Genomic DNA, 13,665 nt, shown 5'->3' with positions numbered 1-13,665 from the left:
ATCTATACTAGTCTCCCTTTATTTATTTATCAGTACAAATACTACATACATACATACATACATACATACATACATACATACATACATACATACATCCCTTTTAGGACTTCCAAGGTCCAATATCTAGACACACAAACACAAAAAGTGGGGGTTACCCCAAAGCCCTCCCCCAAATTGCTAACAAATTGTAATTTCTATGAGGTGGAATAGATGGTTAACAACAGTCTAACAGGCTATGGGAAGGAGGAGCATGATCAAAGGCAGTCTAAATGGAATCTAATCTACACTAATCTCATTTGCATCCTGAACCCATCCATTCCACCCTGTATTGTTTGATTGTCTGTTGTGGTGCAGTGGTTAGAATGCAGTATTGCAGGCTAACTCTGCCTTCCCACTGTCAGGAGTTCGATCCTGACCCAGCTCAAGGTTGATTCAGCCTTCCATCCTTCCAAGGTTGGTAAAATGAGGACCCAGATTGTTTGGGGGCAATAGGCTGACACTGTCGATCACTTAGAAAGGGCTGTAAAAGCACTTTGAAGCGGTATAAAAGTCTGTTGCTATTGCTATTGGACATCACTCCGACACAAAGACGCTTCATGTCCATTCAAAAGACAATTCTAGTCATCCCTTTTCCATACCCAGTTTACACATTACTGGTATTTCCCTGAATTATTATCTATTTGGTTTCAGTAGCATGTAAATTATAGGCTTGTTGTAGCACTTTGGATCTGATATCTTAAAGGTGATTCAGGGTTCTGCAAGAGTCACAGGTAACATCTGTTTTTATTTATTTTATTTATTTAGTTTGTCACTCCTGCACAAGATAACAGGAATCAGAATAAACATGAAAAGGAACACAGGAAATGGGTACAAATAAATAGGGACAGTAGGACAGGGAAGTTAGGCACGCTGGTGCGCTTATGCATCTATGCATCTACCTAACCTTCTTAAAATGCTTGTGTTTTTTCCAAAGATTGCAAAGATGCAGGTGTATTGCTGTCATATGTTTCCTGGCACTTTGGGAGAATCAGATCCAAAGGGCTGCACTGCCATGGTAAATGCACTTCAGGGGTGAAATCTAGAAGGTTTTGACAGGTTCTGGAGAACCGGTAGTGGAAATGTTGAGTAGTTCAGAGAACCGACAAATGCCACCTCCAGCTGGCCCCAGAGTGGGGTGGGAATGGAGATTTTGCAGTATCCTTCCCCTGCCATGCCCACCAAGCCACACCCACTAAGCCACACCACGCTCACCAAGCCACGCCCACAGGACTGGTAGTAAAAAAAATTGAACAGGGAAGAAGCCACCATTCCTGCTTGGGGGGGGGGGGCTGCTGCTTCTTGCCTTGGGTGATGGGCTGAACATTTGTTCTTCCCTGAAGACCCAATGTGACCAAATTGTGCCGTGCAAGAAGGATTTATAGTCTCATAATGTTACGCGGCTGCCAGGAAAATGAAGGAGCTCCGTAATAGCAGCCTGCTCTTCCACCGATTAATAATTAAGTATCTGGCTGCAGGCCTGTCATCTTAATGAGACCATGCCCTCGGCTCTGAAGTGCCCAACGCAGGAGTGTTATTTACACCCTTGCTCTTGACAAGGTTTCTAAATTAGCTTACAACTGAAAGGATCAATAAAGTAAGCCTGATGGGACAGGTCAGCAAAACTAAATAACTCTCTTTTCTCACTTCACTCATCACTTGAGACTTTCAAGAAGAGGTTGGACTGCCATTTGTCAGAAATGGTGTAGAGTCTCCTGTTTGACAGGAGGGTTGGACTAGATGACCTATAAGGGCCCTTCCTACTTTGTTAATCTTCCTAAAAGATTATTTATGGACTTATTTTTACCTCCTCTGCACGATTTTATGGTGCTATCTTGATTATTGCTCTGTACGTCGCCCCGAGTCCCCGTGGGGAGAGGGGGCGACTAATAAGTTCAATAAAATAAATAATAAATAAATAAATAAATAAATAAAAGCACCCAGGAAAATCCTTGGGGTTTCTATGGTACCACTGCTATTGTGGACATCTCCCTTGGTAAAGTCACCCATAAAATGAAATGGGATTGTGAGAATTACCTTGGGAGATAGGAGAAAGAGTCATAGCCTAGATAAGATGAAAACTGAATTCAGAGGAAGGATGGGGATGGAAAAACATCCCAGAAGGCACCTTCCCTGATTTTACTTGGAAAGTAAAAGCAAGAGAAGGGACAAGAGCTTTCATTCTGTTATTGTTAACAATAAAGTTAGTGTTGGTATTTACGCATTTGGTTTTCTGCCTGCACTACTTTGAAGGACTGACATTTGGTGAGATGGAGGGCACTCCTTCTAAAGGGGGATTCAGATTTGAAAAAACAACATTTGTCAATGCTAGAAGTAATACAGCAAGGAGGAGGAGGAGAGTGGGAGAGGAGGAGGAGAAGAAAAAGAAAAAGAGGAGGAGGAGGAGAAAAGAAGAAAAAGAAAAAGAGGAGGAGGAGGAAAAAAGGAGGAGGAAAGAAGAGGAGGAGGAGGAGGAGAGGAGGAGGAGGAGGAGGAGGAGGAGGAGAGGAGGAGGAAGAGGAGGAGGAGATATAGCAGTGTCCTTCTCAGGCCAGTATTATACTAGAATGGACACTCTCCGTAGGGATCGTTAAGGCAAAAGGAACTGAAAATGATGGCTGAAACCAGGACTGGAGCAGTTTTGAAAAAGTTTGGGCTTTAGGGTAAAACAAGGTAATGTTTCAGGCCTGTTAACTGGAGTAGGAGAAGGCTGATCTCAAAATGACAAATGCTCTAGGTTCAGCCCTAGTTAGCTTTCATTACGGTAAAGTTGCAGCAGTAAAAAAATAATTGTCAAACTTACCATAAGTATCATCAAATCTCCCTTCCTCCCTCTCCCCCGTATATCTATTTATCATATTTATATGGCCACCCACCTCACAGAAATGTGATTGATTACAAACCATTTCTTGTAAACCTTAAAAGGCTCTTCGTGAGAAAAGCAGCTCCAAGGGGCTTTGACAGCAGAGTTGGTGAGCCTAAAGGCTGAGATTCACTAGGCTAACCTCTAAGCCTGAAGGTTATTTCAAGATTTGGGGTTTGCCCTTGACTGGAAAAGAAAGAAAAATAATGGAGGGGAAAAACGACACCAGCATAGGATGCTAGAAAAAAGAAATATATGGGCCCCCTTTTTTTTCTAGCGTCCTATGTTAGTGTAATGTAGGGATGTTCTTTGCTAGTGTCCTATGCCAGTGTCCGGTTGGTGTTAACTTTGGATACTTTGGACATCTCGTTCATTTAAACAAGACCATTTGATGCCGCAGATAGAATGATGAGTCAGTGACATCACTTTGTTGCTAGAAAGCTGCTATTTAATCCTGCTTAGCCCAATAGATACAGTAGATCTGCATTTCATGCTATGCAAAAGAGGGTGGGGTTGTTGGTTTTTTTTAGCTTTTGTGGATTAACTCCACCAACTGCTTCTTAGCAGTGGGAATCACAAAGTCTCTCCTGCACCATTGCGTGATCTGCAACTTACCAATAAGAATAGTTCTCCATGGAAAGCAAGTGCTTCAAAACCCATGCTGCCATTCTCCCTGCCCCACTTTGAACTAGGCTGACAAGGGGGATGCTTCTGGGGGGGGGGGTTGCCAACTAAACCAGTTATATTATTCTGAACAGTTGGGAAGCAGACCTGTGGCAAGGAGGATGAGCGGAGAGGTGAGATCAGTCCTGCATGATGGGTTATTAGTCATGTGGAATATAGTCAGAATAATTTTCACATCTATCTGCTGGAAATGCTGGTGTAACTTCCTAGCACAGCCAGGAAAGCATTCGCTTGCTAGGAGTATGCTGATGTGGCTGCTAATGTTCCTCATGTTTAAGATTTAAAAATAGGTTTGATATCAGCAAACCCAGAACATCCAGCATGACTGAGTGTATGTCATAGACATAAGCTTAAGCATTAAACATTGAACATTAGCCTGACTAGGTGGCTCAGTGGCTAAGACACTTAGCTTACCAATCAGAAAGGTCGGAGGTTCAGTGGTTCGAATCCCTAGTATTGGTCTCCTGCGTGAATAGGAGGTTGGACTAGATGACCTCCAAAGTCCCTTCCAACTCTGTTACTGTTAAACCCTGTCAGGCAGACATGTGATTTAAAACTCATTCATCACACCCCTCTATTTATCTATCTATCTATCTATCTATCTATCTATCTATCTATCTATCTATCATCTATCTATCTATCTATCTATCTATCATCTATCTATCTATCTATCTATCTATCTATCTATCTATCTATTCTCTCTCTCTCTCTCTCTCTCTCTCTCTCTCTCTCTCTCTCTCTCTCTCTCTCTCTCTCTCCCTCCCTCCCTACCTCCCTCCCTACCTATCTATCTCTACCTATCTAGCTATCTGTCCACTTATCCATCCATCCATCCATCCTTGGTTTCTATACTTTTCCACCTTACCGGTATTTTTTCAGCTCAACTCCCATACATACTACTGCATCAGGATAGATTTTAATCATGCTTAAAGAACAACCACTGCATGACTACCTGTTCAATATCTTCCCTTCCCTGTCCAGAAATATCTTTCACTCCCTGTTCAGAAATATCTTCCAGAAGAAATTCCTGGAAGGAAGGGAAAAAAACCTCAAAACCTATTTTATCCCCGTTCTAAAGGCACCTGTTGAATGAAGATACCCCAACTTAAAACTTTTCTGTAATTATATTCCTGAAATTTGTGGTAGCCTACTACTGTTTGTTCTAAGCCTCACCAACCAGCTTATGTGGACTATAGAATCAAGCAGATGCTAGAGATTTCTAGAGGAAGACTGAGGCCGGGCCACTGCAAGGTCTTAATTTACTACTATGGAATATGAGTTAGTCTCTGGAAGTTGCAAAGGAATTGTCCAGCCATATTTTGTTACTGAGGAGGTCCCAGGTATCATTTTGGCATGGTCCTCCTGTTGGTCCGAAGCCTGATTGGGGAACCCCTGAGCCACATGCCACTTCTAAGACTAAGTGGGAAAATGCCTTATGAACAAAAATATGGATCCTATCAAAATAAAGAAAAGTAAGTTTAAAAAAATACTTTTCTCATAATTCAGGTGTTTTTCACCTGCTATCATTACCATGTAAGAAGTAGGACAAAACACTGACAGCTCCACATTCATGGAGCAAAGGAAGACTCACACAAGGTTACATCATGGTGTTGCATTGGCCTTTGGAAAGGTAGCTCTGGGCAACTATTGTGGCTCCAAGACATGTGTGCGCACAGATGCAGCCAATGACCAAAGCAAAACCTTGCTTTCCGATCTAAAAATAATATTCCTGATTCAAGGAAGTTGCAGGAGGTATTACCTATCCGCTTGCCATCAAACCTAGTTCAAGGCTTAGGATAACCTACAGGCAGAAGCCTGCTTTTGCAGAGCTAACTTTGTGAACAGCTTTCAACATGCTTCCTTGATGTACTGTATATGCATGGGCATCTGCCTGGTGGCATGTCTGGCACACGGAGATTGGGAGTTTCGTTTGAAAGACGGGAGTGAATTAAATCCATCGGGCATTTCCCCACAGGAGTAATCCCAGGGAAACCCCAGTTGAGCAGCCCCTGTAACTGATATTGCAAAACGATTGTCATCCATTGTGGAGGATAGTCTCTCTCTCTCTCTCTTTTTACTCTGCTCATCTTGCTGTCAGCTCAGGTCACGCCGTGGACTTCACTGCCTGCGTTCAGCTCATTAGGACAAGAGTATGAGATAAAGGTTCCTTCTAGTTCTGGAGGGCTATTCCTACACAGGAGGAGACCTCTACCAATGCTTTGTCTTATGGGAAGTAGAATAGAATAACAGAGTTGGAAGGGACCTTGGAGGTCTTCTAGTCCAACCCCCTGCTCAGACAGGAAACCCTACACCACTTCAGACAAATGGCTACCCAACATCTTCTTAAAAACTTCCAGTGTTGGAGCATTCACAACTTCTAGAGGCAAGTTGTTCCACTGATTAACTGTTCTAACTATCAGGAAATTTCTCCTTAGTTCTAAGTTGCTTCTCTCCTTGATTAGTTTCCACCCATTGTTTCTTGTGCTAATCTCAGGTGCTTTGGACAATAGCTTGACTCCCTCTTCTTTGTGGCAGCCCCTGAGCCATTGGAACACTGCTATCATGTCTCCCTAGTCCTTCTTTTCATTAAGTATGATAATAAAAGAATGATAATGTTGAATATAGAACTCCTTTTCACATTTGCCAGTCCTCTCTGGATTAGACATCAGTTGCACACATTTCAATGTAGAGATATTTGCATGACCAACTGTGAAGAATACTAATAATTTTTGGTGTGTGCATGTGTGTATGTGTGTAGCTAAGGTCTATACATCATTGCCACCTTTATCTCTCTCAAATGTCCTTCCTTCCTTCTGAATGGCAATAGCAACAGCACTTAGACTTATATACCACTTCACAGTGCTTTTACAACCTTATCAGAGCGTTTTACAGAGTCAACCTATTTCCCCCAACTATCTGGGTCCTCATTTTACCCACCTCGGAAGGATGGAAGGCTGAGTCAACCTTGAGCCTGGTGGGATTTGAACTGCCAAATTGCAGGCATCCGGCAGTTGGCAGAAGTAGCCTGCAGTACTGGACTCTAACCACTGCGCCACCTCAACTCCATCCATCCTTTCTTTATCCCTTTCTTCAAGAACTCAGGATGATGTACAGAGTACTTTCTCCTCCAATTTTATTCTACAGTAACAAACCTGTGAGGCATGTTAGCTAAGAAAGAGTATCTTTGTTCCGCAGCATACTTTAGTTGCTTATTGAATTGATCCATTTTCTTGATTTTCCCAGGCAATTAAACTAGGAAACCAAAGAGGCTGCCCAACATATTAAGACATTAAAAAGGCTAACAAGGAACAACTTTAGCAAGCATGAATGCAACTGATCCAATCTGTTTAAGCATGATGTGGGAGTGCAGCCACTGGCCATTTCAGAGTTAACCAGTCAGCTGTTCTTGAATCTGGGTGTCCCAGACTTATTCCAACATTGCCTCTTTGAATGGACAGGGTAAATAACACGTGACAAATTCCATGCCATAGATGCCTCTCCTTCATGGGAATCTATGGAGCATAATAGCCCATTTGGCTGGAGTTTAGTTTCACATTTATGCATATTCTCAGTCCAGATGTGCCAAGACGGCAGCAGATGTGAATTCTGGAAGCTGGAGATCCTTCTGGAAAGGATCATTTGGGGCAAAGGCCACTCTCAAAAGACACCCTCATCTCTGGAGATTGCAAAATGCATGTTCTTAATAACCCTTTGAATAACCTGATGGCAGAATCATTCTCTTGCAGTCCTTATATTGCAAACGAGGGGGATGAGAGGTAGCTGTCTGAATCCATTGCACAAGGCTACGGCAGAGCAAAGGGACTCCAGCAGGCAGCTGCATGAACTCAGCAATGGGCTTTGGCCAAATCATGCTCGGCTCAATCTGATACAAGTCTATATCAGAGAGAGGCCTGCTGGAATCCATGGAAGTTGCTTGAAAGAAATTGACTCTAGGAGTGCAATCTTCCTCGTTTTTGTAACCTATCTGGGCTTGTGCTTTCTGTGTTGGAGATGGAGGGAATTGCATCTGCCTTAATCTTTTGATAGCATGTGATTTGAAAAAGCATAAATCAGATGACTCCCTGACTCCCTGCATTTCTTCACCTGGGATACTAAATCAGCCCATTTTCCTGAATTTGTAAATGCATTGAGCCATCTAGAGTGATGTAAGCAGAGCTCTTCCCCCCCCTTTCCCCCCCCACCTCTATTACCAAGCTTAGCATGTGGAACCAATGCAGCTGTTACCGCCTTAACCTGATGAAGGGTGCTGTGTGATACTGAAAAACTTAGAACAAGTCCAATGACTCTCTAACTGCCTGGTGTTGACTAGAAGGCATAATGTCCCTGAGAAATATGCAGTTGGTGAAATAAAGTTGGATGCAAAGTGATAACATTGCTGCAGAGCTTCCACAGTGATGGCACAGAAGTTTACCTCTTCGTGGTTTAATTAGAATTTGTGTTGCCTAGCGAGGTCAGAGCATTCCGCAAATAATCTGATCTTCCTTCTGCCTGGAAGCAAGCCCATTGTACTTTTAATAGTAAGAATCTCCAGTTTGGGGTCATCTTTAATTTTCCTTCTTAAAATACCTATAGTCTAAATTTGGCTACTGGTACACTAGGTCAGAAGCTAATAAGTACAGACACAGCTCCAAAACTTTGCCACACTGTTCTTCCTCCAAGTGACTTTTCACTTAGCCTCAGTGTTCAACAAGCAGAATGGGAATAATCGTGAAATAGTTCCCATGATCCTTCTGAGAGCATGAAGAACAAAGACTTGAGCACACTTAGGATTTGTATATTGCATTCCCACGGATACATACATCACTATACTGTAGCCTCTGTCAGCTTTCTTAATGTCTACAGAGTTACTCTAAGAATGAATATTATTTTCTGAGCCCAACAAATCCAGATAGGGGAAAGTTTCTGCTTACTAATCATGCATGGCGTAACAAACATACTTTCTCCTCCTAGAGAACACTTTTTATCAACACACAAAGCAATTAAACAAGCTGCTCAGCAGAGAAAGCAATCCGATACTCACGTTTCAAGATATTTCGTCTCTCGAGCTCCTCAACAGCTGGTCTTTGGCTCAATCGCCTGCGAAAGAAAATCAAGATGACGTTTTGTACCATTGTCTCTTTGAATTTGGCTTGTCAGATCGTCTTCTTTCTTTCTTTCTTTTTTTCAGTTGCTCAAGTCCAGTTTGTTCTGAGACCAATCGGAGTTGGCTTTGAAGAGTTTAGGTCATGAGCCGGAATCAAAGGCACTCAATCTGCCCTTAGAGAACTTTCTGTTTCATCCCAAAAATAAGAAAAGAAAAGTTCTTGGCTAAACAGAGGAGAGCTATTTCTATAGTTGGCTTCACTGACCCATATATTTCCCTGACTCTTGGCAGGAAAAGAAAAGGAAAAAAAACCTGAGAATAGGGCATCAAGCATCAAGAGGAACTTCTATTCATCTTTCCTTTTTTAAAAAAAAATGAAAAGGAATAACAACACATTGTCTGCAGTGGGTTGTTTCCTGATTTAGTTATCACCAATGAGATATGTCAAGAAAAGCATTGCTCTTTGGCAGGAGATAATTCGGATTGTGTGAGCAGGTGGTTCCTTGAACAAAAATGTGACAGCAGTGGCTGCTAACGGGCTGCATATAATAGCTGCGCCTGTGAGTGTGTGTGTGTAGCAGCACACAGCATCACGAAGCATCTACTTGTAATGTTTGTAATGCCTCCCCTTTTACGAGAGCCTCCGGATTGCCTCTGCGGGATCAGGTGATCACAGCCTCTGTGATTGGATCCTGCATCCCCCAATGAGACTCCAACCCTCCCCCCCCCCAATCCCAAAGATATGCTCTGTAATATCTAATCGGTAATCTCCACAAGACTGTCTTCTGTCCTGGGAGAGGCTTTTCTGGGGGTGAATGGCTAAGGGGTTTTAACTGCAGCCTGTGAAACGCTAAATACATACAGTGCACAATGGCACAGAAGAGAAGAGAAACACAAGCAAAGAAAGAAGGCATGGGATTGACCAAAAGCTGAGATTGTTTGCTGGTAGGTGCCAAAAAATAAATAAATAAGGACATTGGTGTTTGAGGCAAACAGATGAAATCTTTCCTTATCCGATAAGCCAGGGGTGTCCAAACTTGGGAACTTTAAGACTTGTGGACTTCAACTCCCAGAATTCCCCAGCCAGCCATGCTGGCTGGGGAATTCTGGGAGTTGAAGTCCACAAGTCTTAAAGTTCCCAAGTTTGGACACCCCTGCGATAAGTAAACAAGCTCTGATGAAACAAAGGGGAAAGTTGGAAGGTTTCCTAAAGGTAAAGGCTCCCCTCACACATATGTGCTAGTCCTGTGATGGCAAACCTATGGCACATGTGCCCGAAGTCGCTTGTTCCTGTTCCGGGTTTGTGGCGTGCGTGCACATGCCATGATCAGCTGGCTTTTGCCCCTGCAGCAGTGCTGGAAACTGGAAGAGCTGGTCTTCCGTTTTCTGGTGTAAGCATGCGGGCCGGTCAGCTGATCGCTGCACATTTCTGGAAAACGGAAATTCTCTTCTTCCCCATCACGGTCCAGATGACCAAAAGTGTTTCCTTTTCTGCACTCGTCGCCACCCGTGCGTGTGCTCGGTGCCGAAAAGGTTCGCCATCACTGTGCTAGTCATTCCCAACAAGTAATGGGAGCTCACTCCGTTACGCGGCGCCAAGGATTCGAACCGCCAAACCTGCCGACCTTTCTGATCAACAAGCTCAGCATCTTAGCCCCCGAGCCACCACGTCCCACACTGGAAGAGTTACTAGGCTCGCACAAAATGATCAAGTGTGAATGGTATAGGGTATAGGGTTTCCTGCCTAGGCAGGGGGTTGGACTAGAAGACCTCCAAGGTCCCTTCCAACTCTGCTCTTGTATTGTATCAAATGGCAAAACAGATGGAAGGGTGGGCCCAAAAGAGAGGGAGGAAAAAGATTGTATTTCTACAGTATTACAAATGAAATATTGGAGAAATAATATGAATGAATAGTACACAAAACAAAACATTATCTTTTTATCGCAGTCTATGTAGTTAAGACAGAGATCCACTCCTACTGGAAGAGAGTGGCCATTTTGTAGATTCTTTCTTTCCCGAATGTCCCTAATCCACAAGGGAGTTGGGAGATTCCCACCCGGAGCAGCGTGTGAGTTAGTTAAAGGATGATGGGATCAAGGCATCAGAGAATCATTTGTACCTTCAACGTGAAGCTTCTGGATCTCAATTCTGTTCTTTGAACAGAAAGAGGTGACCGGCCATCAACCCATCATCTGAAGATTAAGTGATATAGGGATTTATTTCTAAATATATTGTATCGTTCCTCCCCCCACTCTCTCTCTGTGTTTGTGTGTGTGTCTGTGTGTGTGTGTGTGTGTGTGTGTGTGTGTGAGAGAGAGAGAGAGAGAGACAGACAGACAGACAGACAGACAGACAGAGAGAGAGACAGAGACAGAGAGAGGGAGTCAAGCTTATTGGACTTCTATGGCCATCTATCTCAAACAGTGATGGCTCACTATACAGGTAGTCCTCAACGTACGACCACAATTGAACCCAACACTTGGGTTGCTAAACAAGACAGTTATTAAGTGACTTTTGCCCCATTTTTTGACCTTTCTTGCCAAAGTTTTAAGTAAATCACTGACTGCAGTTGTTAAGTGAGCAAAATGGTTGTTAAGTGAATCTGGCTTTCCCATTGACTTTCCTTGTCAGAAGCTTGCAGAAGGTGACCTCGTGACCCCAGGGATATTGCAACTCTCATAAATAGGAGCCAGTTGTCAAGCGTCTAACTTTTGATCACATGACCATGGGTTGCTGCCATGGTCGTTAAGTGTGAAAATCGGTCATAGGTCACTTTTTTCAGTGCCACTGTAACTCCAAATGGCTACTAAATGAACAGTTGTAAACCAAGGAATGCTTGTAATCCGTAAAACAGTTAAAAACCCAGCCCTCCATCCGAGCCCAATGTGTGATCTACCCTGAAGATCAGCAATTCAACACGAGGAAGTTTGGACCAAGTCTTCCCCAATTTGGACTTTTTTGTCCCATAACCCCCTTATTAGAGAAAAACCAATCATACTGTTCATATAGTGCAGTGATGGCTAACCTTTTTGTCGTCGCATGCTGAAAGCATGTACCCGCACCCATAAGGCAATGTGCGTGACCCCCCCCAACGCCCCACACCCTCTGAGCACGCAACCCTCCCTGCGCTCTTCTCACATGCGCGCACGATCCCCTGCACCCCATTTTGGGCCAAGTTGGCCCCCCTGCATTCTCCTGGGAGCAAAAACAGGCCCTGGGGGGGCTGCGCCCCCCACATGACACCCGTGCATGCGCCCTGCCCCCCCCACATGCATGGCAGAGAACCAAAAATCAGCTGGCTGGCAGGAGGTACATGCATATGCATGGTGGAGATTAGCTGGGCCAACGACTCATGTGCCCTCAGAGAGTTGTGGCACGCATGGCATAGGATCGCCATCACGGATATAGTGTATTCATGTATTCCATAGTAGAATATGTATGTATGTATGTATGTATGTATGTATGTATGTATGTATGTATGTAGAGAGAGAGAGAGAGAGAGAGAGAGAGAGAGAGAGAGAGAGAGAGAGAGAGAGAGAGAGAGAGAGAGAGAGAGAGAGATGATAGATATGTTTTCGTAGATTTTCACGGGTGTAGTATGCTGGTCTTGTTGTATTTGGGTCTTTTCCCATGTAAGATTGAGATTGTCTTGATGTTTCAGCGAGGTCTCACTCGCCATCCTCAGGCTGGTGTTTTCGGCTTAAAGCGTGGTTGGAGTTCCTTAAAAGAGAAATGCTTCCCTGTGCAAAATTACTCCGCCATTTTGCATTACCCGGTCATGCGTTGCCTTGTCACTGCTTCTCTTGTACTTGGTTTCTTATGCTATTGGATATGTGTTGACCACCAGGTGGTGCAAACGATATTTTATGCACTTCCATTCTGACACCTAGGGACCATCTGGAGATTTGCAATTTGGGCCTGATGTCCCCATTTTACCACTCAATTCTATAAAGTGATTTATGCTTTAACTAAAATGTACTTACTTTCTCAGAAAGAAATGAACTTCTTTCTGACATTTGTTTGAAATATATATTTAATATATGTGTAATACATGTGTAAATATGTGTATGTGTTTGTGTAAGTATATATGTATATATATGTATACATATATCTGAATATATATGTATATATGTATGTGTGTGTGTGTGTGTATTTAAATATAAACATATTTTTAAATATAAACATATATATACACCTAATGGGTGTGTGTACGTACATACATACATACATACATACATACATACATGTACACACACACACACACATATATTATATACATATACTATCTGTCTATCTGTCTGTCTGTCTGTCTATCTATCTATCTATCTATCTATCTATCTATCTATCTATCTATCTATCTATCATCATCTGACTATTTATCTAAGTATCTAAGTATCTAAGTATCTAACTATCTAACTATCTAACTATCTATCTAAGTATCTAACTATCTATCTACTATTTATCTATCTACACACACACACCATCCACATTCTCAAGCCTAGGAATAAAGTGGAACATTGTATTATGCTGAAATCTGCATTTTTCAACAAAGTCTCCACTCAAAAATGCATAAAAATGTGTATATCATCAGAAAAAGTCAATGCAGGGGAAATATGTGTATTAAAAAGCCTTCTGTTAGATAAAATCACTTATAGAAATTGCCTATTAGGAAGTGTGCACAGACAATAGTATAAAATTCAAAGAAATGCATGCTAATATACATTTGGGCTTTCCTGATGACGCACAGGGGGGAAAATGCAAAGTGATGCAGAAATAAGATCAAACTTAGGGAAAATGAACTTGCTATTTTGTAGAACCCCAAGACAATTGTATGCCTTGATATTTCAAAGTCCAACAAAAGCCAAATCATTGTGTCCCCCAAAATCAGAATAAAAGAATGAAAATTTCTTCAAAAGTATTTCGGGTAGTAAAAAGAAAATCCAGCCATACTTGTTAAATCTAGAACCTCCCATTCACA

The 13,665-nt window shown here is 42.6% G+C and overlaps 1 protein-coding gene across 4 annotated transcripts in view; it reads right to left on the bottom strand.

Annotated features, from left to right (window-relative positions):
• PHACTR3 (phosphatase and actin regulator 3) overlaps nucleotides 1-13,665 on the bottom strand; it is a 303,640-nt gene that overhangs the window by 13,831 nt on the left and 276,144 nt on the right. For all 4 annotated transcript variants that reach the window (XM_081948375.1, XM_081948374.1, XM_081948376.1 and 1 more), the window contains one exon: nucleotides 8,625-8,680. In XM_081948375.1, coding sequence (XP_081804501.1) covers nucleotides 8,625-8,680 — 56 coding nt within the window. The remainder of the gene's footprint in view (nucleotides 1-8,624; nucleotides 8,681-13,665) is intronic.

The sequence above is a fragment of the Natrix helvetica genome, assembly GCF_964273705.1.
Source record: "Natrix helvetica genome assembly, chromosome: 3".
NCBI classification, from domain to species: domain Eukaryota; kingdom Metazoa; phylum Chordata; class Lepidosauria; order Squamata; family Natricidae; genus Natrix; species Natrix helvetica.
The sequence above is the reverse complement of the archived record's forward strand: the minus strand, read 5'-3'. Positions and strand labels throughout refer to the sequence as shown.